Raw genomic sequence first — 27,360 nt, 5'->3', positions numbered from 1 at the left:
TCCTGATGCCTCGGTGAAGGTAACTAATCATTAATGACGCAAACCCTAAAATATGTCATGTGCTGTTAGATTAATTAGGTAATCATTTTAATATCAGTTTATACGCTGCTCTAATCAAACACACACACGCTCCGAGTGTCTCGTTTTACCTGCTGTCTTAACGGTGCATTTTAGCTGTTTTAGTGCTTCCCAAAAAAAAACCTGTTGACCTTTTGTAATCTGTGAACTGCTGAAAACGTACATTAATGACACCTAACGCAAAGGTCAGGGATGTGACAGAGTTAACACTCCTGCTAATCTCTGGTGCAAAAACAGAAAGATTTTCTTGTATTGATAAATCGAATGGAAACAATTCTAATGGTTTGAACAATTTGGTAAATGTGGAATCAGTTCTTTCAATTATAATAAAGTACAAAAATGCATCACCTACACAAAAAGGAAAACACACAGTTATTTATGCGTCATCGTTTTCATATGCACTAATGACAAACTGTGTAGTTCAGATAGAGATGACCAATCCTGAAGCTAACTCCAGCCAACACTGCAGCAGCTGCAGTAATTATAGAACCCCTGGAAAAATACTGTGCGTTCGAGATAGTAGCTCACATTATGGTTTGTTGGTAGCGTCGTGTTCAGTCGAGCAGTTAAGACTTATCAGCGATGAAGATTCATGCAGCGCTCGCTGTAATGGGGCTGTCATTCCTGCAGACAGCTGAGAACATCCCTGCATAAATATACACACATCATCAAACAGGTTTGTCAGACCTACCCTAAATATAAACGTATCCGGTGTGTGCCTGTGCATATCTTTAGGTGATATGAGACTCATCAGATGTTGCCTTCTGAGACCTGCATGATGTATCTGGCTGTTTCAATCAAAGGCATCATGGGGATTTTTTTTTTTTACCTCTGTTTTTTTTCTTTCAATCTCTGTCTTATTCACTCAGCGATCAGGTTGACGTTTTGACGCGTCCTCCTTTGTCCTGTCGCCTCACATATCATCAGTTCTGACGTGATTACAGCTAATGGCTGTTGGAGGGACTGGGTCACAGGAAACGTTCCGCTGCTATATATAGACTTTTTACTTCACTGCTTCTTCCCTGAATTAGAAAGCTAGGATTTAGGCTCTGTAGTTTGGAACAGGTTTGACCCTTGTCAACTGACGCCTGGCCAAGTTTTGATGACAAAGTTGCTGCTGACTAGTACAAGCGATGATGATAACGATGGTAATGATGATGATAATTATTGAGGTGGCGGTGGTGATGATAAAGACGGTAATCGGGGCTGAGAGGATGACGGCGGCGGAGGTGGTGCTGATGATGCTAAATGTGGTGGCAGTGATGAGGCTTGAAGTGATGATGAAAGTGATGACAGTGCTGTTGGTGGAAGTGGAGGTAATGATGATGAAGGAGGGGAGAAGTCATCAGGTGTCAGCACTTTGGGAGGATGACTGTCAAGATGACTAACTAGGTCTAACGCTGTGCTCCTCCAACCTTTCTCCGCAGTTTGAAGCTTGAATGTGACAAGTTGGCCAGCGAGAAGTCGGAGATGCAGCGCCATTATATCATGGTAAGTAAGCTGTGTGTGTGTCTGTGACGTCCATGGATGTTTATTTGCAAATAAATAATTTTTAGCTGCTCCCCATCCCCCTCCACCAACACCCTGGAGTTTTCTTATTTTCTGCTCAGTTCTTAACTCAACTTTTAATCCATACAAACCCCGCCCCCCCACCCACCCCCAACACAAACTTGTGTGTGTGTGTGTGTGTGTGTGTGTGTGTGTGTGTGTGTGTGTGTGTGTGTGTGTGTGTGTGTGTGTGTTCCTCTCTCAACCATTATTTCCTCCTCCTCTCTATCGCTCTGTCTCTCTCCACACACACACATTTGAAAACGCAGATGTGCTCACCACTCTCCGCTCCACCTCAGGACTAATCTCATTGTTGCTGGCCATGGCTGTGTAGCTGTCTGATGTTTGCCTCTAATTGATCCTCTGACTGGCTTTAATCTCATCTAATCTGTGCCACCGCATTGCTCTCTCCACCATTAGCCAGCCAGCAGACACACACGCGCAAACACACACACACACACACACACACACACACACACACACACAACAAACACACACACACACTTGCACGCGTGTGTGTGTGTGTGACATACACGCTCATACTCACTCAAGCATTGTCAGTTTGATTGGAGCTGTTCCCGCTCACAAAGACAGCATGACTGTCACTTTTTATACAAAAAATTCAAGCATTGTCTTGAACATGAGGGGGGAAAAGCAAGTTTAAAAAAAAAAAAAAATTGTAAAGATCAATCACTCAATCTTTGCAGTCTGAAACAGCAACAGACCTTTTGAAATAGTTTGACCCGTGATTCATTTGACCTATGGCTGTCCTTACTGACCTCTCCAATGAGTAATATTTGGTTGTTCGCCACAGAAGGACTTTTCTTTGATGGTTGGGTAAATGGTGCAGCGTGATGTTTGGTTGCAGGCTGATATTATCATCACAAAGTAAGGAAAGGAAGACTGAGAGTTCTCATTAGTGACATCAGTAGCGTTTGGTATTTGGATTCAGTTTCTAGTGCACATCACCTTACGGAAATACAAAAGCAGTCCAGATAGAGCAGCCACTCCTGGAGTGTTTGTATAACCTACCGAGTAGTTGATGATTCCATTTCTGAGGCTCATTCGAGATAAACAGGCTTACATCACACACTCTTATTGTTGAGAGCTGTGGCTACGACTTAAAAAATCAAAATTCAGTCCAGCATGCTGGTGTTTGAATAAATAAAGTATTCCATCAGTAATGATCTAATCTCAAAACTCAAGGTAAATGAGAATGCATCACATTGGTGCTGCAGAAGATTGTATATTCTCCAGAGACTCAATCAAGTAAATAGTTGATCACTAATGAAAATAACTCCAAGTTGCAGTTCTACCATAAAAAAAGTCAGCCAAGGAATGTGTATTGGCTGACTTCCCACATGGTTACCATGACAACAAATCAAGGCAGCAACCACAAATGGTTGGACATCAAATGATTTAAAGTTTTGTATGATTGCACTATGTCCACTGCATTTGAATGTTTGGTTCTTTGATACAGTGGCACAAACAAGGTTTTACTTTCCCCTATGGTGATTAATGCAAGTGTGTCTTTTAAAATGCATACATTTTTGTGGGTGATTTCGGAAAAAGAACAAAAGGATTCTACCAATATCTCCTTGTTCACTTGCTCCTTTGTACTCACAGATGCGCGCGCGCGCACACACACACACACACACACACACACACACACACACACACACACACTTTTAATCGCACTTCCACTCCATCAGTGGCAAGCTCAGCCTTGTATCCCTACAAAAATCCCCTCCTGCCTCTGGTCTTCTAATAGCATATCAGGTTGCCCCACTCTTCCAGCCAGCGGCAGCACCTCCATTTCCCCAGTGCGGTAATTGCTTTAGGGAGCTTCCACATGGACACAAACAGTTACTGTGTGTGTGTGTGTGTGTGTGTGTGTGTGTGTGTGTGTGTGTGTGTGTGTGTGTGTGTGTGTGTGTGTGTGTGTGTGTGTGTGTGTGTGTGTGTGTGTGTGTGTGTGTGTGTGTGTGTGTGTGTGTGTGTGTGTGTGTGTGTGTGTGTGTGTGTGTGTGTGTGTGTGTGTGTGTGTGTGTGTGTGTGTGTGTGTGTGTGTGTGTGTGTGTGTGTGTGTGTGTGTGTGTGCGTGTGTGTGCGCGCGTGTGCGCGCGTGTGCGCGCGTGTGCGCGCGTGTGCGCGTGTGAGAGAGCTGTGTGCTGTTTGTTTTCCAGAGACAGAGCCAGTCCCCCTGCAGACAGAGTGGGTGATTAACAGGGTTGACACCTAGAGGGTGGCCCTCTCATTAACACTGAACACACGCACACACAGTTCCCTTTACTACTTGTAGCTGTGTGCCTTTCCGTTTGTTTGTCGATCTGAATGATTAAACGAGTAACCGTGTTGAAGGTGTGTCATTTGGGTTGCAACTCCACTCTGTGTTAATAATTACCCGTGCCCAAGTTTCCACTTAATCACCTTATTTCTCACTTCGTGATTGAAAATCCTCAAAATTATCTCCAGGTTATTAAATTCTGCTTTTCAACAAGCATATAATTAATATCCTGAATTATTATTTATCATCCATAATGGAGTTAACACTGTCACACTGTACTGATGTATCATAAAGATTTGGTACATTTGTTGATGTAACTTTCCTTTTTGTCTTTTTCAGTACTATGAGATGTCTTACGGGCTTAATATCGAGATGCACAAACAGGTGAGTGTGTTAATCCACATCAGTCTCCTGAATGACTTGGTTATGTATGAAAAACTTTATTTTGCTATGGTAAAAGAACAGGAAAATCTCTTGAAAATGTATAGCGAGTGAGAGCGTCCTACCTCAGGTGCCTCCCCTCACCTGAAGGTTCTAGGGATTTTCCTGCTGCTTTGAGCAGACAATCTCCAACTGCACTCTTCATATGAGAAATCACAAAATGTATAATAATATAATTTTCTGAACATGTGAGCGGGAAATCATCGGTCTTTTCTCGGCATGATAATGATTTTAAGGTGTACTGTGAAAAAATTCAAGGTTAAACCACTAAAATGCCCCGTCATACCATGCCTAAGGTGCAACAGTAAATGATAATGTGACGTATTTGCTTATGGTTATCATATCAATCTTACAACATCCTGTAACCTGTTTGCAGCTGTCTACCAGGTCTGCCTTTAGACAATATAAACTGTGGAGAAACAATCAAGACCATTCATTAAAAACCAATTCCTTTAGCGCACCAATTGTGGTGTGGACAGCAACTTTTCGGATGCGTGATTGATAGTGTTTCTGTTTGAATTATGTCAATGGTTATCTGCAATTACAGTTCAATTAGAGAGGTGTGTGTGCATGTGTTTGTTCATGGGGCTGGTGTTTGGTTCCTCCTATATATATATATAACAACAACAACGTTTGTCATTTGTCTTAACCTTAAATAAAGGCCAACAACCACCTGCTTAGCGGGGCAGAGTATGCTTCAGCTTAATCTAACTATGCCGGGTTCAGGTCGGGTCGGACAAAAAATACATAGGACGCATGTCGAGCTCAGTCAGGTTCAAACAGATGTGCTACATATTTAATACTTTAACATAATTAGTTGTTGTGTTGTTGCCTGAAAGGGGCTCCAGCTGCCCGCCTCTAACATGATCTATGAAAGCAAAGAAAAACAAGACATTTACTTCCACAACCTTGAACATAAATAACCAGATAACTTCTTCTCACACTTTGTGATGCAGTCACAGCTGTGCATTCCCAACCCAATTTCACCTCTGCACATTTGCAGCTCACTGATTGGCAGGTGTGAATTGCAGAAATAATCTCAAATGTTTCAATGTCACCTGCAGCTCTGTGTGTTTTCAGATTAGTTTTGGTCTATGTTAAAGTCGGTATTCAATTTCTACTGAATATGGACATTTTTATACAGTAAGTCAGTCCATTTTATTATTTAGAATTCTGGGAAATAAAAACATTTGCAGTAAAATGACCATGTTTGCCTTGGTCACATTCATATGCATTTACACCTTTTTATTCTCAGATACGTGATAATTGCTTGCCAATTCAATATTCATTTACTTAGAACATTTATTTGTATTATAACTAAGAAAACCAGCCAAACAAACATCATACTTCAGCCATCCAATGTGCAAAAAGGTTGCCCAAATCCTGTGCCGACACTGCACTTGTATCCTGTGGAGCCACTTTAAACAGAACAGAAAAGAAAAGGAAGCCTTTGCTTGAGCAGGTGCCCATACATCAGTTTTTGTGGCTGAAGCAGGGGGAAGTAATTTATGATCAGGCTGTAGGAGGGAAAGAACGATGGGTCTCCGAAGGGCCAGCCCTTATCGCTGACCTCGTCTGCTTCTGCCACATACACACGCACACACACGTACTGTCTTATGATTGACGGCCCATGCTGACAGCCATATTGGAAGAACCGAGTGGGCTATGACAAATTGAAACACACACACACACACACACAGAAAGAAGTAGCAGCTTCCATGATTTAAAGATCTTCACATTTATGCACCGACACAAACTCTGAGGTAGGAAACGAGGCACAGGCACCGAGATACATGCGGGACACACACACACACACACACACACACACTGAATTTTATCTCTGTCAGATAAAGGAAAAAGGGTGTGATGAATTACACACACAAGGATACGTGGTGTGAGCATGTGTGTGTGTTCATCTCAGTTCGGCCATTTGCTGTGTGTGTGTGTGCGCGTGTGTGTACATGCTTTCCACAGGCACAATATGAGTGGGTGCAAAGAGTTGCGTGTTCCATTAGAGAGTTGAAATTGAAGGGGATGTGTGTAAATGAGTGTCGAGGAGCATTCATGTCTAGGCCTATTGTGCAGATCTACCCTCCTCCACTGCTCCTCCTCCTCCTCGTTTTTCCACCTCTGTCTCTGTTTCCCTCGCTTCCTCTCTCTCTCTCACATGCTCACGCGTTCAATTGCTCCCTCTTGATCACTCTGTCCTACTCAATTCAAAAAGTGCCCCTCTATTCTGTTCACTCTCTCTCTCTCTCTCTGTGTTTGTGTGTGTGTTGAGGAGAAGCAAAGTTGAGCTGTAGATTGAACTGGGAATATGTTGAATTGAGCTGTATTGTTGCTGTGTTCTCTTTGTTAGTTCTGCTTTTCACTCCCTGTAACCATGGGTCCTCCTCCTGCATCTATATTTTGACATAGAGTGGCACCGCTTGCATTGTGGCCCCTTTTTTTTTTACACACACCGTATGTTTCCATGCTACAGTTGCCCTTGACCCAGTAGACGAGAAGTAGTGCAGAATCAGAAAAGTCTTTGGAATGAAGTGTGTTTCAGACACGAACTCCGCATTATGTCCAGATAATTGTCACGTACAGACATTTTGGAGATGTCTGTCTCTCTCTGTGTGTGTCTGTGCGTGCGTGCGTGCGTGTGTGTGTGTGATGATGAGCGGATAAGAGTGAAGCGCTTGATGGGAAGTTGTGCTCTGCATGCCTAATGACTGTTACAAGGGCCCCTCTCTCCTCATCGTGCCACAAATTAGGCTCTAACACAATTACTGCTGCTTTGCATATCTCACACGGATTGGATGATTACCAACCAAATGTGATAATAGACGTATGTGAGAACGATTGGGGGGTAGTGTGCATGTGTGCACATGCACGCCTATATGTGTGCGTGCATGCATGCTTCCGAGAGTTTCGAGAAAGCATATCAAGTACAAGCAACTTAATTAATGAGGTGATAAAGGGATTTCTGATATGGCTGATATACTGTATGTGTAAGCGTGATTGTGCGTGCGTGCGTGCGTGCGTGCGTGCGTGCGTGCGTGTGTGTGTGTGTGCGTGCGAGCGTGCCCGGGTTCAGAAAGGTCACAGCAGACGCTCCTCATCCCAGGGAAATTGTGTCACGAATCGCTGAACGTCAATTTTAATATAATGGGGATTTAAGAGACGAGCCTGGTAATATATTTTCCCAGTCAGAGATTGCTGTGAAGCAACAATACGTTCACTCTGCTAACAAGCATCGTCTATGTTTACAAAGCCTGTGTGTGTGTGTGGAGTCATGACGGGAACTACACAACGCTACCTAAGTATTATCCAGACACTGGAATCAGAAAGGTCATTTTTTACATCATACATTATTGATTTGTAGAAAATGTAATGACGTGGAACAATTTAAAAATGTTTTTTTTACTCTGCCTTTTTTTTTTAATCAGACGACTGATAAGAGATCAATTTATTTATTTAGATTTTAGTTAACTTTATAAGAGATGCTGCTGACCCTGGGCGCTTCCTGCAATTTTTGCTAGAATTTTAAAATAAAGATGTTAACATGTTGCAAATCTGAAAAGCTGTTTAATAAACATAGGCTTAAAGGCATTTAAATTAAGTTAAGTGTTGGTGTTTGTATTATTCAAAAAATGTTGACACCAATATTTCCACTTTTGCTGCCAAAGGTGCATCAGCTCCAAATATCAGTTATCGGCCTCCTTGACTACTAATAATCGGTATCGGCCCTGAAAATACCATACCGGTCTATCTCTAGAATTGATGCAATAGTACAAACAGATACCACTGACTTCTAGTCTCTGATGTCACACAGCTTGAAAATGCTTTTAAAATGATAACATGGCTTTTAACAAATGCACTTTTAGAAAGTTTTACATACAACTATGACATAACGCTCTAAAACCCCTTGAAGGTAATACATAAATAAAAGACGGTACATTTCTAATACGTTAAAATGTCAGTCTTGGGTTGTAGAGTCTTCAGATTGTTTTGGCTACAGACCTGCTCTCTTAGGCCTGTTTGTACGGCACTGGATGTGCTGGGCCATAGTCGTCTGTTTGGATTATTGCTCTCGTCTGTGGACACATGAAGTGGATGTTGTGTCTGTCTGTGCGTGTGTGTGTGTGCATGCTGGACATGATCCCTTTTTCCAGCCCTGCTTCTTCTCCAGTGTGTGACAACTGTGTGACTTTCATTACATGCAATATTCAAAGCATGGTATTTCCACAACCCAGGTTCGAGGCCCCAGTTGGAACAAGGACCTTTCTGCATTGGAGTTTGCATGTTCTCCCCACAGTCCAAAACATGCAGATTTGGGGGTCAGGTGAATTGGTCACTCTAAATTGACCTTAGGTGTGAGAGTGTGAGCGAATGCTTGTTTGTCTCTATATGTGTCCCTGTGATGGACTTCCGAACTGTCCAGGGTGTACCCCGCCTATCGCCCTACGTCAGCTGAGATTGGCACAGCACCCCCCAGTAACCCTCCAGTGGAGGATAAAGCGGTAGATAATGGATGGATGGTACTTCCACAGTTTATACTGTAAAGGAGGGTTTCCAGTTTCCTATATCTGTTTTAGATTTTACACACTAAAAAAGGTCTTGTTATATAGCATACAAAGTAAATAAAAATCAATGGAAACCCAGTAGGCAGTATCAGGCTAGATATTCCATTAAGGTCAGAGTTCAGCGTAGAGCAGGTTGTTGTTTCTTGAGAAGAATATTCTCCGATTCATGGGTTTTTCCACAATGTGCAGCGCTTCAACTGTGAATTCAGCCATTGTAGATTGTATTATCTACACCACTGGTTTTTCTACTGTGATATGTCAAAGTGTATTATGTGAGAAAGGCAGTGAAGGCTGTTCGTCAACCCCTGTGGGTGTGGTTTCCACTTCATTTCAGTTTGCCATCAGAAAAATATTGCGCGTTCCAAAACCATTGTTGTTAATAATAATAATAATAATAATAATAATAATAATAATAATAATAATAATAATAATAATGATAATAACAAAAGAATGAACACATTCCATCACTTGTCATTGTTGAACACAAGTAGAAAATGGCCCGTGATGTCTGCCAACAATCAGAGCTGTGAAACAATAAAAGGTTTTTCCACAGCGACTTCACTGCAGTTCAGCGTCATATCTGGCACCTCTTTTACTGCCGCTGCTCGATTCTGTTCTCGCTGAATGGTGTTGATATACGGGTCCTTGCATGTGCAACAAATGTAAAGGGGGACTGATTGAGCTGTAAGTCTCTTTATGCATAAAGATGGAGTCGGTCTTGACTTAAACACAGCCGCAGAGTTTTCAAACTTGATTTCTGGGCTCTAAAACAAACTCCACGGAAAAAGTAACATCACACACACACACAGACACAAAAGCAATTAATAGGGTTCAAAAAATGTAATTATATTGACTTGTAACTCAGTGGTTGAACTTTTCATGGGATTTGTTGATAATGACAATCAAATTGAATTATAATTGCCCTTAAACTGATTAAATCTCCCCCCACAGGCAGAGGTAGTGAAGAGATTGAACGGGATCTGCGCACAAATCCTCCCCTACCTATCTCAGGAGGTAAGCGCGTGCACACACACACACACACACACACACACACACACACACACACACACACACACACACATCACTAACCCCTTGACCTGCCGCCCTATTCCTTACAGCGCTGAATGAGATCACCCTCATTCCTGACTCATTATCTTTCCACCTCTGTGACCCCTCGCTCAGTTTCTCCCGTTCCCCTTCTCCCTCCTCCACCCATCATTCATCATCACTGTGGCTTCCTGTATTTTTTTCTCCCCCATCACCTTCTCTTTATTCCTCTCTCCCTCCACCACCTTGACGTTCGACCATATTCAGTGTGCTCCCCTCTTCCATTTTGACCTCCCGTCTCACTCCCCTCCCTTCCCTCTAACCCTCCCTCCCACTCTTCTTTTCCTTTATATGTGTGTGTGTGTGTGTGTGTTTGTGTCTGTCAGTGTAATAAATGGTTGTGTGATTCAGATAAGCCATGCTCTTATCTGCCCAACAGGGGGTTGACCTCCACCTATTACTGCCCACCAGCCGACCATCCATTCACCAGTGTCACATAAGGCTTTTTTGTGCGTGTGTGTGTCTGGATGAATAGCTGAATGGTGTGAGTGAGTGGTTTGTTGGGGTGTGTGCGTGTGCGTGTGTGTGTGTGTGTGTGTGTGTGTGTGTGTGTGTGTGTGTGTGTGTGTGTGTGTGTGTATGTGTGCATCACTAGGGAGCGTTGTTGGGCCTCTGTTGCAACTATTGATATTGATCTAACCTTTCAACCCCCTCTCCCCACAAACCCTCCTCCCCTTGTTTCTGCCTCATTTTTATTGTCTCCCTCACTTTCCTTCTCTCATGTGCCCTCCCCCCATCCTTCCTCCCCTCCGTCATCTCCAGCACCAGCAGCAGGTACTGGCAGCCATAGAGAGGGCCAAGCAGGTCACCCCTCCGGAGATGAACTCCATCATAAGGGTAAGATGCTCCCGCCTGCAGCCTCAACACAGCAGTTTTGTGATGGGTAGAATAGTGCAGTTATTGGTCAGATAAATTCTAGAACTGCAACTGACGGTTATTTTCTAGATGAATCATTTGGTCCATAAAATGTAAAAAAAAAAACTTGATCAGTGTTTTTCAAACCTGGAAATGACGATGTTCTCGAATGTCTTGTTTTGTCCACAAACCAAAATGATTCAGTTCTAATGATTTATTTATGTGGGGCAAAGAAATGAAGTTCACATATAAGAAGCTAAAACAATCAGAAATCTTGTTTTAATCATGAAAAAAAAGCTTTAAACCGATTATCAAAATAGTTGACGATTAATTTAGTAATCTAATTTAATACATGTATCTTATAATTATATAATTGATGAATCGTTTAATTGTTTCAGCTCTAATTCATTCTGTAGTGTTCTTAAATGACCGTCTTTACATTTACAAACGTTGAATGTTGATGATGACATTCTGTACTTCAATTATGTTGAATACAAGTAGTTTTTAATATTATAATTTGTATTAATCTCATTTATATGCCACCTTTGACATGCACAATGTGGCCCAACCCAATATTTTATTTAAAAGAAAGTAATCACTGTGTTTTTTTGTGACTCTGGCGCATTAATGCTATGCATTTAATATTATTTTATTGCTTCAAGTTTTAATCTGTAATCAATGATCACAATAGCAGCCTTTTGTGTCGATTGACTTATCACTTTACTATAAGTCAGTCACAATTTTGCCGTGTCTGTCCTCTGCTGGATTATGGACATTTTAATTTTAACACCATGTTACTCCCTCCGCTATTTCCCTTTCTCTGATGTTTTGCATTTATGATAAATAAGTTGTGTGTGCTGCAGATTGTCTAGGATATATTCCATTGTGCTCTTAGCGCCTCACGTGTCGTATATTAAACACCAGTTGTGATTTATATCACGTCTGTGAATTGCAGATTTAGTATTTCTTACAGTATCACTGTGTGTGTGTGTGTCTGCGTATGTGTGTGTTTTGTCTTGTGTGCAGCAGCAGCTTCAGGCTCACCAGCTGTCTCAGCTCCAGGGCCTGGCCCTGCCCATGACCCCACTGCCTCTGGGCCTGAGCCAGCCAACTCTCCCCGCTGTCACCACCTCCTCCGGTCTCTTCTCCCTCTCCTCCCTGCTGGCCTCCCAAGCCCAGCTGGCCAAGGAGGAGAAGGCGTCACGTGAGGGTGTCGACAGCCACCGCGAGGAGGATGGGGACAAGTCTGATTAGTCTGGTTTTCCCCCCCGTTCAGCTCTGTTTTCACCCAGGGACCTGAATCCCAACAAGATTTGAGCCCCCGTTGGCCTACAGTCACACTACTGGTCTCCATCTATCTGACCGTAGTTAACATGGGCTTTCATCGCAACACCATTTTAACATAGTCTTTCTCATTAAGTCTGTGTCTGTTCTTCACACACACTCCTTTGTGTATGTGATTAAACAGGACTTTTCTTTTTTTTCTTTTTTATATCAGTGCTGCTTTCTATTTCTGTTGTTTCCTGTCGTCCTGTCTCTGTTCTTGCTCATGTTCAGTTCCTGTTCCTTTGCCTCTGTTCCGGGCAGAGTGGTGGTGGTGGTGGTGGGAATGGGGGGGGGGGGGTCTGATCTGTGAGACTGAACACACAAAGTCCTGTAAGTGTCCAAACAGGCTTAATGTTAAACAAAGGGATTCTTTTGGCCAACCATAAAACTTGTCACAGACACCACGCGCTTCTTAAAACACTTTCCTAAACTGGTTCAAAGCTAAAATTAAACGGTGGATCAGGGACTTGTTTAAATATTTCCCTAATGCTGTTTCTCTCTGCGGCTGCAGTCACTTCCTAACCAAATGCTGCTTCTGAGCAGAATTGTAATAACACCTCCAGGCCCCAGATTTTCCGTATAATCCTAAATTTATAAGAAAAAGGAAAAGCACCTTGTTAGAGGTACATCCTGCTGAGAACTGTCAGTCTAGATAACAAACCCAGCTTAGTAAGTAATCCCCCACATTTCCGATCCTTGCCTGACCCTGTGAGGTACGGCAGATAGATCCACTCAGCAGGCACGTTTTCTTCTCTCTTTTTTTCAATTTATCAGGGGTTTTAAAGAGCTGAGATGGCAACAGAAAGAACAGAGATGCCTACTTGACTCCGTTATCCTCCCACCACCATTTTCCCTTCTCTTTTTTAATGTTCACTAATATCAGCGCAGAGACTGAGGAACGAGTGTGCATGTTGCGTGTTTGACAGCAGAGGGCAGCGTGTGTCTTTGAAGAACTGTCCTTGGCCGGTTCAGGCTTGAGCAAAACAAGTGCAGCACAGAGAACAAGCTGTGCCACCCGGGGGGGGGGGGGGGGGGGGGTCGGACGCCATGAGTGTACGGAGTTAAAATTAATAAAACAGAGAGGAAACTGGCCACGATAAACTCTGCATGTCAGTCCTATAGTCTCCTCATCATGAGCCTGTGTTTGAGGGGTGGAGGTAAAGAAACCTGGCACCTCTTTAAATTCAAATGTAATCTGTGTGTATTGTTGGTTCACTCTTCACACACAATATTACACAGGTGATTTGACTCGTTAATGTGACAGTGAGTGGGAAATTTAACAAAACCGTATCAGAGAGGTGAAGCGTTGAGTACAAACTCTCTCTCTCACCGTTCATTTACTCTGTTACTGTGTGTGTGATTAAAACTGTTATTAGATGGAATCAGTGAAACTGCACAGAGAATAATGTCCTCAATTATGGCTGCGTCCAAAATCTCTCGCAGTCCATGGCTCCACGTGACCCCCCCGAGTTATTTGTATTCGAGTATCAGAGCCCTGTAAATGTGGCCAGTTTGATTTCCACATTGAGCCTTTGCTGCATGTTACACCCTCGCCTTCTCTTTCACCCCTCACTTTCTGTCATTTCTTGAACGGTCCAACATTTCAAAACAAATCCACACATTTTGAAACTCATCTCTCCCTTTTTCTTTTTATTACAGCAGTTTGCATCCGTAATGTTGCATTTACTGCTTTCATATCGTTCCTTTACACACCTCTGCTGTCCTAAAAAAAGGCACTTCTCTATTTTATGTCACTGCAAACATTTTCTGTCATGTACTTCCTCAGAACTATCTCACGCTCAAGGACAAAGGACAAAGACTCATGTTGAATTTCACAACATAGGACGACTCTTATTTGTTTATTGTCCCTACATGCATCTCTTGTTCTCCTCGCTCCCAGTATTGTCGCTATGCCAGAATAGTTATGTGATCTGTGAAGGTTAAAAACACTGCATCTTACTTCATTTTAAGGCATGTCTGTGTTATTGAAGGCAAAGTCGTGCAAAAATAAACTGACTTTGGTTCCTAAACTGCTAAGTTAAGTTGTGATATAGCGTAAACACGACGCAACAGATGTGTGACGAAACAACTCATAAAATAACAGACCATAGTCTTAACACTGGTGCAAAAAAGCCGGCTTTATTTAATGTAATGTGCATCAGTGGCCTTCGTTCTTTCTCGCTTTTTGGCAAACTTTCAAACGCTTTCAAAATGGCCTCCATAAAACCAGGCCCCTCCCTAAAATATATATATATATGTATATGTGTGTATGTATATATATATATATATATATATATGTATGTGTATATATAAATATATGTATGTGTGTGTATATATATATATATATATGTGTATATGTGTGTGTATATATATATATATATGTATATGTGTGTATATATATATGTTTACATATATGCATGCATATATGTATGTGTGTATATATATATGCATGCATATATATGTATATGTGTGTATATATATATGTATATGTGTATATACATATACATACACATATATACACATCATTAAACCCTCCTTAATGTTACACACTGGACCCTTCAGTCAGTAAAATGTCTGAATTTGATTGAACACCACACTCTCTCCTCTGAGTTCACCACGTTCTGGCGTACACAGGATCTCACACGTCAGAGTTCTGAATCAAGTATCCGTTGGTCCATTAAGTATCCATAGACGCAACAGCAGGACATGTGGGAAAAGATCTAATTAGTCAGTGTTTTCCCCCCAAAAATGAAATTGCAAAACATGCATTTCCACACACACACACACACACACACACACACACACATATGCCATTTTCCTCTTCATAAACTGATCTCTGGAATAACAAGGAAGCACATTTTTATTGTTGAAGTCACCATACGTCCTTTGCTCACAGAATTTCTGATTTATGAGTATGTTTGTTTATTTTTTTTAATTTTATTTTCATTTCTTTGTCAGTGTAAATTCATCAAACAAAACGACAAATGTAAAGTAATTCCAAACTGAAGTCCTTTACGTGAAACACAGACGTGTGTGTGTTCAAAACTGTACAGGTTTGTTCGTTGGTGGCACCGCTCCGCCGCAGAGACTGAATGCATTTCTGTTCTTTTACAAAAACATGCTATAGTCCTGCTTGTGAATTTCCGCTCCTCGTCCTCTCATCCAGACACACACACACACACACACACACACACACACACACACACACACACACACACACGCTGTATGTATCTAGCTACATACTGTACTCGTCATAGTGATAATGCAGAGCATGTAGACCAAGTGTCACACAAACACACAAACGTAAAGTGCATGTCTGCGAGGGAGCGGAGAGAGATTTTCCCTTTTTTTTTTTTAAAGAGACATTAATTCAAGAAAAAAAAAAATTGTTTGGTCCCAAATTTTCTGTGATCAATGCACTTGTGTTGATTTCTTCTTATTGTTTTTATTCTAATTATGATTTGATTATTGTTTTGAGATATTAATCAATATGAACTAGAACCTGAATCACAGAACCGATGTTATGAACATACAAATGAAATTCTATGTATTTGTTGAAGTAGTTGGAGGCGCTCACCTCTGTATACAGTTATACATAGAAAGCTTTATGTGTATATGGCTGCATCTTCTCTTGTCTGTCCTGGATGATGATTCTTGTGTTGTTGTGTTACAAACCTAATGTGACACCGGGGGAAACTGCAGTATGTTGACCTTTCTTCCCCCTCCTCCCTTTCCCCGTTTCCTTTCTCCTCTTCCTCTCTACCCTTTAACCCCTGTGTCGCTCTCACCTCCCCAACTTTTTTCTCCCCCCCCCCCCCCCCCCATAGAGTGAAGCATTGTAAGCGTTTTGAGCTTTGTAAAGGTCTTTTTTAAATACTTATTTTTGTGTATAATGTAAAACCTGAAAAAGTGTGTACTTTGGCAAAAAAAAAACAGAGGAAAAAAAAAGTGTTTTGTGTCTGAAACCATATCTTCATTTAAACAAATAAACAAACAAAAAAAAGAAACTATAAAAGTACAACAACATTTACTATGAATAATATGAAATGTTCTGCAGTAAAGAAGGACTTCTTGTGCCTTACAAATAAAGTCAATCAAATCATAAACCGTTCTCGTCCTCTTTAAAGCTCACCGTGAGAAAGAACACATTGTTTTGTGGTTGTTGCGATGATGCCTCTGTGATAAGACCGAGAGAATTACTTGTTGTAAACACTTGTTAATCGTGGCTGCAGGGACGAGGCAAGTCTTCCACTGTGGAGAAGCTTTATTCATGGCTCCTCCAGCTGCAACATGTGATTATTTTCCAAATGTTGTTGTTTGTTTGGGCCAGAAAGTGGTGGGAAAAAGAGAACCCAAACTCTTAAAGTAGTGCTGTCCTCAAATGTCTTGATTTGTCCAAATACAAGACAATCACTCGTCTGTCATAGAGAAGCAAAGAAACCAGATAATAACCACCTGGGCAGCTGTGGCTGCTCTGTGTGAATAATATGGGATAGAAAAAGTGTGGCTGATCAACCACATCAGTGTAATAATGTTGTGGCAGAGAGAAAGTGCACCTGTGTCCTTTATCCACTTCATTCTGGAACTGTCTGTCTCAGAAAATCTTCCTCAAACATTCAGTTGATCTGAATAAATCCAGGCTGATTTTACATCACACTGTGTGTGAGAGTGAACTTCAACAGGCTGACTGTTAAAGTCTAAAGTAAAGCTTTGTCCCGTGGCTGCCTGAGTAAAAAAAAATAAATAAATCACATCGCTCTGATCTTTAAAAACACTAGCCAAACACATTTTAAGTTGAATCAGCCAAGACACACATTTATTTAGCGTCCTATTAAGAATTACAGGATACCAGAGACTATCAGCAACTATTCACGTTCAATTGTTTTGCTCATGTTGTTTCTTTATGTTAAAAAAAAACAAACTTAAACTGTTCTTCAGAAAATGAAATAAGTGTCCAGAATTTGATTTGATGTGAAGCCCCTGGAACACAAACTTTGGCAGATTAATCCAATGACTGTTCTGCTTTAAACATTCCTCAGATCCTCATCTTCCAGTATTGACTCGGCCATGCAGGACCCAAACATCAAAGTGTGGATCTGTTTCAGATCCTGGAGTCGACTGATTCAGAGAGGATGACCTCACTGCCTCAGGCCTCCTGTAGTTCGCTGCACATCCACCAGGAGGAAGTGTTGATTTACGTTTTCGCCTGCACTCTGAGGTGAAACCAGCCCATAATTGCCCTGAGATATTCCCTCGTGTGCTCCAGTGTTTGTGTTCGACTGTAGGAGCCAGAGTATCCTGTTCTTTTGGCTGCACTGATGGAGCTTTATCTATTCTGCTCTGCTCTGTGCTGCGTGTTGGCAGAGTCCATGTGGCAGATCACGCTTTGTTTGGCACCTGTGTATAATCTTCATTTAGATTCTGCGTCTATGAGGAGACATAACTTGGTTTGAATTCATAGCTATTCCCATGCACACACACACACAGATGGATGCACGTGCAGTGGATGCTTTGTTGGTTTGTCTGTTTGTGAATGTCAGCAGGTCCTTCTTCCTCATTTCCTCTCCTGTCTGTCTTCTTCCTCCCTCTGTTTGTCTTTCCTCTGTGTGCAGACGGATTTGTGTGTGTGTGTGTGTGTGTGTGTTTGGAGAAAGACTGAAACCTCAGAGTTCCTGTGGTTGCAGCCCTCCTCCCTTCCTCCTGCTCCCCACAGACAGCTCTGGATCTGACACTTAAATAAATATGAAAGTGTCCTATTTTTCTCTCTCTCTCTCTCTCTCTCTCTCTCTCTCTCTCTCTCTCTCTCTCTCTCTCTCTCTCTCTCTCTCTCTCTCTGTGTGTGTGTCTGATGATTCACACACTCGGCACAGGCAGCGGCTCAGAACACTGCTAGATTAGAGGGTGCCACAACCCCACTCGCTTTGTTTAATTAGTGGCGTCATGATTTGCTTTCAAGCAAGAAAAGAGAACTTGCCGTTTACAGCGGTGCCCCCTTTGTTGCCTATAAGCAAATATGAAAGAACACATAATGGGAGGCACATCACACATTAACTGAAGTTAATCCCGGTCAAATGCCTTGTTTAATCCTGCTCTGTTTGCAAAATGTCCAGCTGTTTCAAGAAGTTATTTGCTTTCTGTTTCTTTAAAAAAATAAAATAAAATAATACAGCAACTTCAAGACCAAACACTGGGCAGTGTCTGCTTTAAAGCAGGGATGTCAAACTCTTTTTTTTTTTAGTCTAGAGGCAACAGAGTTGGCCAGACCAGTAAAATAATAGCATAATACCCCATAAATAACAAGGACTTTCAATTTGTTGCCCTTTGTTTTAAAACCTTTTTACAAAACAGTGCAATTTCAACTAGAAAAGCACTCGGAGAGCGCAGACCTCCGCCAAGGCAGCTCAGCTCCCCACTCCCCCCCCACACACAAAATGTAATCACTTGTTCCTGGTGCCATTGCGGACATTTCCTGAAGATTTTATCTAAAGCTGTCCGTGACTTTTCGAGTTAGGTTGCTAACTAATAGACAGACAAACAAACAACAAAACATAAACTGTACCTCCTTGGCGGAGGTCAATAATATTATGCCTAACTTTATTATTTACATTTTTTTTACATTATTTGCATTACAACTTACAGGTCACCATGGATCTGCAAAGACACAAAACATTTAGTTACAGTTTATATGGAACTGAAAAATTTAGTATTTCAAACTCAGTGGACCAGTTCTGGCCATTTCAGATTCAGGTTTTTTTGTTTTTTTTAAGCATAACATGATTGACACATGGAAAAATACATTTTAGCCAGTTAAAAGGCTCACCTCATAAAATCTACACCGATTTATGAAGAATGCGATACCAAGTTTATCAGCCTTTTTAGTTTGAGTCACTTGGTAAACACCTCATTCCCTGTACCAAAGTCCATCGAGAAAATGAACGATATTACATCACAGCACACAGGAGTCGCTGCCTGCATCAGTCACTTCGTTCACTGGCTGAAATCCTTACTTTGAATTTACCTTAGTGACACAACCACGGAGTGTGTTCCACAGACACACCCAACTCTGTAACCCATGTTTTAATCCTGAGAAAGCACAGGCTAGACAATCCAGTCGAGACACAGGACCACACACCTTCAGGGAGGAGAATCCTCCCTGGGATTTTTTGGGGATCTCACAGAACGTAAACAGACGTGGAGGCAGACTGTCTCTGTTTGTGGTTGTGATACTTCATTTAACAAGCGATCACACTGTTGACATACATTCATCCACAAGTTTGTCCTCTTTCTCTACCGTCCACTGGGCTCAGGAGACGATCTTCACGTTCATCCTCGTCTCGCCGTGGCCAGTAAATATCAAACATGTTTAATATCTTTTGAAATCAGGATGACTAGGATAATTTGGCCAGAAAATCTGTTCAAATCAGACTAAAATCAGAAGACACCCATGATTGTCAAAAAGACCAGATAGGATCAGATTTATCCTCTAATGCAGGGGTGTCAAACTCATTTTCACTGAGGGCCACATAATAGACAGCATAATGGTTGCCCTCAAAGGACCAGATGTAACTGTCATACAGAATAAATGTAACTAAATATAATGTAAACTAAAGCTAACTACTCCGTAACATATTGCTAAATAACTTTCTGTATTTATTACTTACCATTTCACTCGTCACATGATGCACATACAATGATACACTGTGATCTAGTGGCGGTGCCGTCACTTTGCGGGTAACGCAATCGCCATGCATTGTGGGAAATGTAGTTTATGGTCAACACATGCCTTAAATCAGCATTGACCTTTAAACACAGATTTGTAAGACCATTTAATCACTCGCGGGCCACATAAAATGACGTGGCGGGCCACATCTGGCCCCCGGGCCTTGAGTTTGACACATGCTCCAATGTGAGGCAGAGTTTTACCAAACGTAACATCAGCTCCTGTGTCCCCCATGAGCTAAAAACGCAGGTTTGCTCTCTGGACTTTGGTACAGGAGAGTGAGCGGTTTACAAACTTGATTTCCAGTTGTAAAATGCTGACTAACAGTTAAGACGAGGTGGCAAAACACACACGTTATTAACATATCTACGATATCTGCAGCCGTGTTTTCAGAGAGCGAGGTCGTCCACGTCTCAGTCTGGTTCAGCAACACGTAACACATGACCTGTTAATTCAGACTTCTAATTGGCATCAACACAAACAAAATGGCTGCGGAGCAAAAATATATATATATTTTTTTTGTCAGAACAGGACAAAGCAACAAAAGATCCACTTCCTAGAAACCTCTCTCTATGACAGCGGTTTGATTCGACCACTCGCTCATTTTTAGTCAACACTGATTCAAGGATTCATTTTTACACCAAGGCCAAACCTGTGAAGCCTGTGAGCGACATCAGTGCATGTGTTATTATTATTATTATAATAATTATTGTTTATAATCAGGTGACTGATGACCTTCTTTTAAAAAAAGAAAAGAAAAATCAAGGTAAAAAGGTTTGGGAACCTCTGACTGTCATGTATGTGTCCACAGTTCTGATAGAAAAGCAGATTATTAGGACTGCAGTGGAAAACAAGACTGTGTGTGTGTGTGTGTGTGTGTGTGTGTGTGTGTGTGTGTGTGTGTGTGTGTGTGTGTGTGTGTGTGTGTGTGTGTGTGTGTGTGTGTGTGTGTGTGTGTGTGTGTGTGTGTGTGTGTGTGTGTGTGTGTGTGTGTGTGTGTGTGTGTGTGTGTGTGGGGGGGGGTATACGTGCACGTGTGTGTGTGTGTGTGTGATGAGTCTGAGAGAGCGACAGCGAGTGAGAAGCATCTTGATTAATCATGATTGACTCATTCAGAGCCCACTCGTCTTTTCGCCCTCACTCCCCTGCTCCCTCTCTCTTTTATAGCTTGATTACGGAGATGTACTCTATCTCTCATTACCGCCGCTCCTCCAACCCCCCCCCCCCCCCCTCACTCCCTCACCCACTCACCCCCCCCCCCCCCCCACTGCGCCAGTTTATTCATCCGTCCACAGGAAAGGAGGCTGTCAATCTCAGTCTGCCACCTCTTCATCCTCTAACCCCGACGCATGCATCCTTCCATCCATCCACCTCTCATATTCACCACTGTCACTCTTCTTCTCGTCTTTCTTCATTTCTTTCTTCAACCCCTCTTTTTGTTGTTGTTGTTTTCTCCCCTGCATTCAGAGTGATCTGTCGCTCTCTGCTCGTCTGTCAAACACACTCACAGAAGTGAATAAAGGGAATACTCAACATTCTATTTCCCTCCCCTCTCTCTCTCTCTGCCTCAGCTGGAGCAGTGTTTAATGCAGATGCCTTCACTGATGCACCATGGGAAACTGTCTCTTTGTCTCTGCTTTTCTAATCTTGTCCTCTCTCTCTGTACAGTAACCCATCACACACACACACACACACACACACACACACACACACACACACACACACACACACACACACACACACACACACACACACACACACACACACACACACACACACAAATAACTCATCTAAACAAAAGTCTGTGTATTCAAACTACTGAAACATTATTGGAGCACAACACCTGCCTGTCCTCCGCTGACCTTCGTCATCTTCTCTCTAATAGTTAAAATTCTCTTCTCTTTCCTTTCCACAGTCTGTTCTCTTCATTAACTCAGTCCATTTCCCTCACTCATCCTCCTTTTTTTTTTTTTTTAGATTTGTCTTCCATCTCTCATCTATTCCTCATTTTCAGCTCATTGACTTTGCTTTTTTCAGCCAATTTTTTTTTATTTTATTTTATTTTCCACCTCTCTTTCTTCCATGGTTAATGAAAGTTTATCAGTTTTTGCCTACACTCTAATAAGGGTTCCAAAAGGGTACTTCTACAAGGGCTGAGGTTCTACCTGGAACCATTTGCTTCTGAAAACCCCTTTTCCGAAGAAAGGGTTTTTCAAGGGTTCTTGGTAACACTAATGGTTCTAGTAAGAACCGTTTTGATCCAGGGAACCCTTTAAAACCCCTTTCCTGAATAAAGGGTTTTAAAATGGTTCTTGGTGGAACCCTCCAAAAGGGTTCAAGGTGGAAACTTTTTATAAATATTCTACCTGGAGCCAAAAAGGGTTCTCCTATGTGGACATATGGTTCTACTTAGCACTTTTATTTCTAAGAGTGTATACTATAAATACAAGCAGTAAGGGTTAGACACATTGTTTGTCGTTATTGTTTACTATAGAATATCTCCAGTATAAAACTTTAAAATAGTCCAAAATGGTTTTAACTATGTCCCAATTCTGGCTTCTTACCTTAAGGACAGTTTGATCACTCATTGTTGTTAGATTAAATAGTTAATACTGCTCTAATATTGGTGAGGTCAATGTAAATGCACAGCTAGTGAACATGAGTAAACACCAGCTCAGTTTCAGTTTGTGTGTTTTGAAATGATAACGTATAACTTTTGAATACTAAACAAAGTCTTACCCCAGTCAGTTCAAGGAGACCAAACAGAGCCAGCATTAGAACATGAGTTACGCCCCGTAGCTTTAAATGAGCTCATTCTACAAAATGTCGAACTATTCCTTTAACCTTAAACATGTCTGTGTGTTCAAGCTCAAGTTATTTTTCTTGGTTTAGAAGCAGCTAAACACATTTCCCTCTGCAACCAAAATGCCTGTTTTTTTTTCAATTTGATTTGATTTGATTCTCCCTCTCTCTCTCTCTCTAGCACACACACACACACACACACACACACACACACACACACACACACACGCTCTCTATATCCCCACTGGTAATGTTGTGCAGTGTGCAGCCCTCCCCTGTGTAGTTAGTGGGCTGTTACCCAGCTGCCTCTGATACTTCCTGCCTGTCACTTCCAATCCTGATGACAGTACGCCTAAAACACACACACACACACACCCCCACACACACCCCCCCCCCCCCCCCCACACACACACACACACACACACACACACACACACACACACACACACACACACACACACACACACACACACACCTCATTGTTCACTGACATACCATTAGTATCACTATTTAGACGCCTGTTCCGCAGACATGCATAAACACGCACACCAATCTCTTCCACACTCAGTGGTCATTTGTGTGTGTGTTTGAATACACACACACACACACACACACACACACACACACACACACACACACACCTACACAACCCCCCCCCCCCCCACACACACACACACACACACACATACAAAATCCACACACACCCTCAGCTGAAGATACAGACACATGCAGGGAAGCACACATCAAATGGAGGCTGTTTGAACACATGCTGACAGTCATCGTATATATATGAGAGGATGAAAATGTATGCTTTTATATATGCAAACACACGCACACACACACACGCACGCACACACACGCACACACACACGCACACACACACACACACACACACACACACACACACACACACACACACACACACACACACACACACACACACACACACACACACACGCACACACGCACTGTCACAGCAGTGGAATAGACTCCCCATCGCTGAAAGCCAAATTCATTTAGCATAAGCCCTCACTCTCTGTCTCTCTCTTTCTCACCAGCTCTATTTGTAGCCTCCCTGCTCCTCCTCCTCCTCCTCCTCCTCCTCCTCCTCCTCCTCCTCCTCCTCCTCTTCCTCTTCTTCCTCCTCTTCCTGTCCACAGCAGAGAAACCAATCACTTTCCGTCTTCCTTTTCATTTGTCTGTGACTTTGTCTTGATTCTTTCATCCCTTGTCTTGGACATAATTTTTCACACTTTTTATGAAACAATTTGTGTTTCAAACACATTCTTAATACTTGGCCCACAACTCACAGTGCTTTATTCAGACAAAAAAAGGATCACTGCATTTTCATGTGTTCAGAGTTCAACTTTTGTTTTTTTGTGCTCATAAATACACCTGCAATCAGTCATGTTTTATCACGCTAGAATTCTTTCTTGATGACTTTTATTCATTGTCTTTTTTTGTGTGATCATTTTTGATCCATATTCTGTATTTCCAGTTCTCTGGTCTCCTGCCACAGTCTAAACACATACAGATTTGGGGATTAGGCAAATTGGACCGTTGTTTCTGGGTTTGGCTCCACGACTCTCATGTGCAGGATAAAGTGGTCGAAAATGAATGAATACATACATAATCAGTGGTAGACTCTTCATAAAATATAAATAAACTCATAAGCAATAATCAATGAATCAGTAAGGACGTATGAGCTTGAAAAATAATCTTTGCCTGTAGATCAACTCAACGTATAATCTAGAGTCACATTTTATCTACATGTCATAGTGATTTCTATGCCATCCTAAATGATCACAGGTATTACTAGTATTATAAAAATACATCATGATAGACGTATTCTGTCTCCTTATTTGCACAGCTGAGAGAACTCGCTGCAGTTGATTGGTCAGTTGACTTCCTGCCCAGAGCTGGGGATTAGAATCCAGAGATCATCTCATCTCTTCAGACTTTATAACAGCCTTATCGAGAGGCTTTAATCTTTCTAAAACTGTGTCCGATTTTAAATCACTTCTCAATCCCTTGTTTGATTTGTGCATCATTGCTATTTGCATCATTTATTGATTCTTTTTCGCCTCACTTTAATGGGTTTATGTTTTTCTTCCCCTCATTGCTGGTGCACAATTTTCTCTTTATTCCTCTGTAAATGCTTTGAATCTATGATGCTATGTCTGCCACAATAACTGCATTAGTGTTTTTTTTTTGATTATTTTTTATGATTTGTTCTCTCCACCAGCAGCAGTAACATGTTTTCCTTTATCAAGCTGTAAAAAATGTGGAAGGAAACATAATCTTTTAGAAAGGAGGAAGGAAAACCTGTGTAAAATGTGGCGTTTAAATATAGATTGCACACAAAGATGACCTGCTCTCCACACGGACATGTCTACAGATCATACCTAAGTGTTGTTGGCATGTGTGAGATGCGTCAACGGTTCATGGGTTCATGACTGAACCTATCTCTCCCGTCTCACACACTGTGTCTGCCTGCATCCCACGAGCCCTGCATGGCTCTGTCTCAGTTGGCACTGTTGTTTCTGGAAAGCACTTTCATCCTGATCCTCATCACTAATTCATCTGCTTACTACCTTCATCCATCAGTGCTAGCTCAAGTATGAAAACACCTCGGGCAATCTTACTACATCAGTGGACTGGCTTCCTCCCATGAAACCCACTCTGCTTGTTTTCTTTTTTTCCGGATATACTTCAACAAAAAAACCCCTTATCTTTGACTTTATTTCTCTTCAGCCATGTCTCTTAGGCCCCTTTACATCTGGTATAAATATGCATCTCCGGTGTCAACATCAAGATCTGACTGCTAGCCAATCACGGTCATCCCGGATTTACGTCACCTCCCCTTCTTCTGCAAAGATTTCCACCAGCAGACTACAGTCAGTGTGTCTACATTCATGGTAAAAGTCCGTCTTTTAGTGGGACTAAAACAATAATTCGGTTTTCTTTTTTAGTCCGACTAAAATCGAGCTAGTCTCAGTCATAGTCCGATTACTCCTACATGTATACACTTAGTCGGACTGGAGTCAGACTTGCAGTGTTCTGCACATGCATCACATTTTCTCCTCGTACACGGTCAATAACTTGATTAATTGAAGTTGTCCGATTCCCTGTCTTAGTCAGACTACGGCCTTAGCTTGATTAAACTGTGCATGTAAACGTGCTGAATGTCACTTCCTGTATGCTGCCACATCAACAACAACGTTAGCCACTCGTGAAGTCAATCTATGGTATGGACTCTTCATTGCTTTTCGAAAAAGCAGGGAATAAAGTCGTCGAAACGATGACTGCACTCGCAGCCACTAGCGTATTTCTGCTCATGTAGCTGTTGTGGGTGGAGTGGAGACGCAATAGAGACTCGTTGCATTTACACTTCTGTTCTATGTGATCACAATGTGTCTCCGACTTACAGAGGCGCAGCTTGTGAACAGGCAAGGCAGGCAACTGCTTGGGGCCCCGAGCTGATGGGGGGCCACCGACACTCGGAGCCTGAGGGCTGTTTTTACTGAAATGTTCAGTGACCAGCCGCCTCCCCGTCCCCCTTAAACAACAATGGGCGATTTGCAATGACATCTCAGTAGGAAACCTCCCTAAAGAGGCCCCCCGTCACGTTAACCTCTGTGAAGTTATCGTTCTGCAAGTTGGAAAATTAATAGGATTATTTACAGTGTTCGTTGGTGTCAGATTATTTGTAACATAATGGTGATGAACACTGGTTGGAAGGGCCCCCTGGGAATTTTAGCTTAGGGCCCCCACAGACTCTAGAATCGCCTCTGCCGACTTACCTCCTGAAGTGGTTTGGCAGATCAGATGACATTCGATTGCAATCCGATCACAGAAAACTCATTTTAACAGCAGGTATAAAGTGGGCCTTATATTCTCAATTTACAGCCTTATTTGGTGACGTTTCCTCTCTCTGTCCACCTCTCTGCTTTTTATGTCTAAACATCTCCGTCTTCAGCTTCCCGCTATAGCCGCAAAACAGTCAAGTGCCAGCGACGTGATATTTTGTTTTCCGTCTCTTGAACTCAGTAAAGCTAATATTAGATCCTCGCAGCTCCTCCATGTGCTTCACAAACGCATTCATACCTGTTTACTTGGGTTTCTTTGTTTTTATGTTGTGAATTCATATAACTCGTCTTCACCACTGTTGCACAAAGATCAAGGTTACAGACTGTGGAAGGGAAGGTATTTACTTTTGCTTGGATCTGTAGACTTTAAAAAAAAAAAAAAGCAGTAGTCTGAGGGATTCATTCTCAAGCTGCTGTGTGACTTCATAAATGCATGCCTGTCAGACTGTGAACTGCGAGGTTTGCTCACTTGCTGGAATGCTGATTCTTTGTTGATACAGGTGTTTTCACCTGTCATCAGAGATTTGCTACCTAGTGTTAGCTCGCCAGCCTGCATCCCAACACTGTCCACACTGTGTTTCTGTCCATGTTAACACCACAGTTTTTTTTTTGTTTTTTTTTAACAGACTGGAATATCTGAACAACTTTTGCATGGATTTGCCATGAAAATCTGTACAAACATTCATGTTACTGAGCGGATGAGTCCTAATGATCCTGACAATCCTGGCTTTTCCACGATCCCTGAGAACATGGTGT

General features: G+C 42.0%; 1 protein-coding gene across 1 annotated transcript in view; it reads left to right on the top strand.

The window, feature by feature from the left end:
* The window catches only part of tle5 (TLE family member 5, transcriptional modulator), a gene marked incomplete at both ends in the record, with an annotated part of 35,092 nt that extends 22,951 nt beyond the window's left edge, over positions 1-12,141 (top strand). Inside the window, 5 exons of the mRNA XM_083887844.1 lie at positions 1,506-1,569; positions 4,253-4,297; positions 9,877-9,939; positions 10,795-10,869; positions 11,914-12,141. Coding sequence (XP_083743970.1) covers positions 1,506-1,569; positions 4,253-4,297; positions 9,877-9,939; positions 10,795-10,869; positions 11,914-12,141 — 475 coding nt within the window. The remainder of the gene's footprint in view (positions 1-1,505; positions 1,570-4,252; positions 4,298-9,876; positions 9,940-10,794; positions 10,870-11,913) is intronic.
* Between the last annotated feature and the right edge of the window lie 15,219 nt (positions 12,142-27,360).

Source organism: Microchirus variegatus, assembly GCF_963457635.1.
Source record: "Microchirus variegatus genome assembly, chromosome: 4".
Taxonomy (NCBI): Eukaryota; Metazoa; Chordata; class Actinopteri; order Pleuronectiformes; family Soleidae; genus Microchirus; species Microchirus variegatus.
Note: the sequence above shows the minus strand (reverse complement) of the source record. Positions and strands in the feature narration are given on the sequence as shown.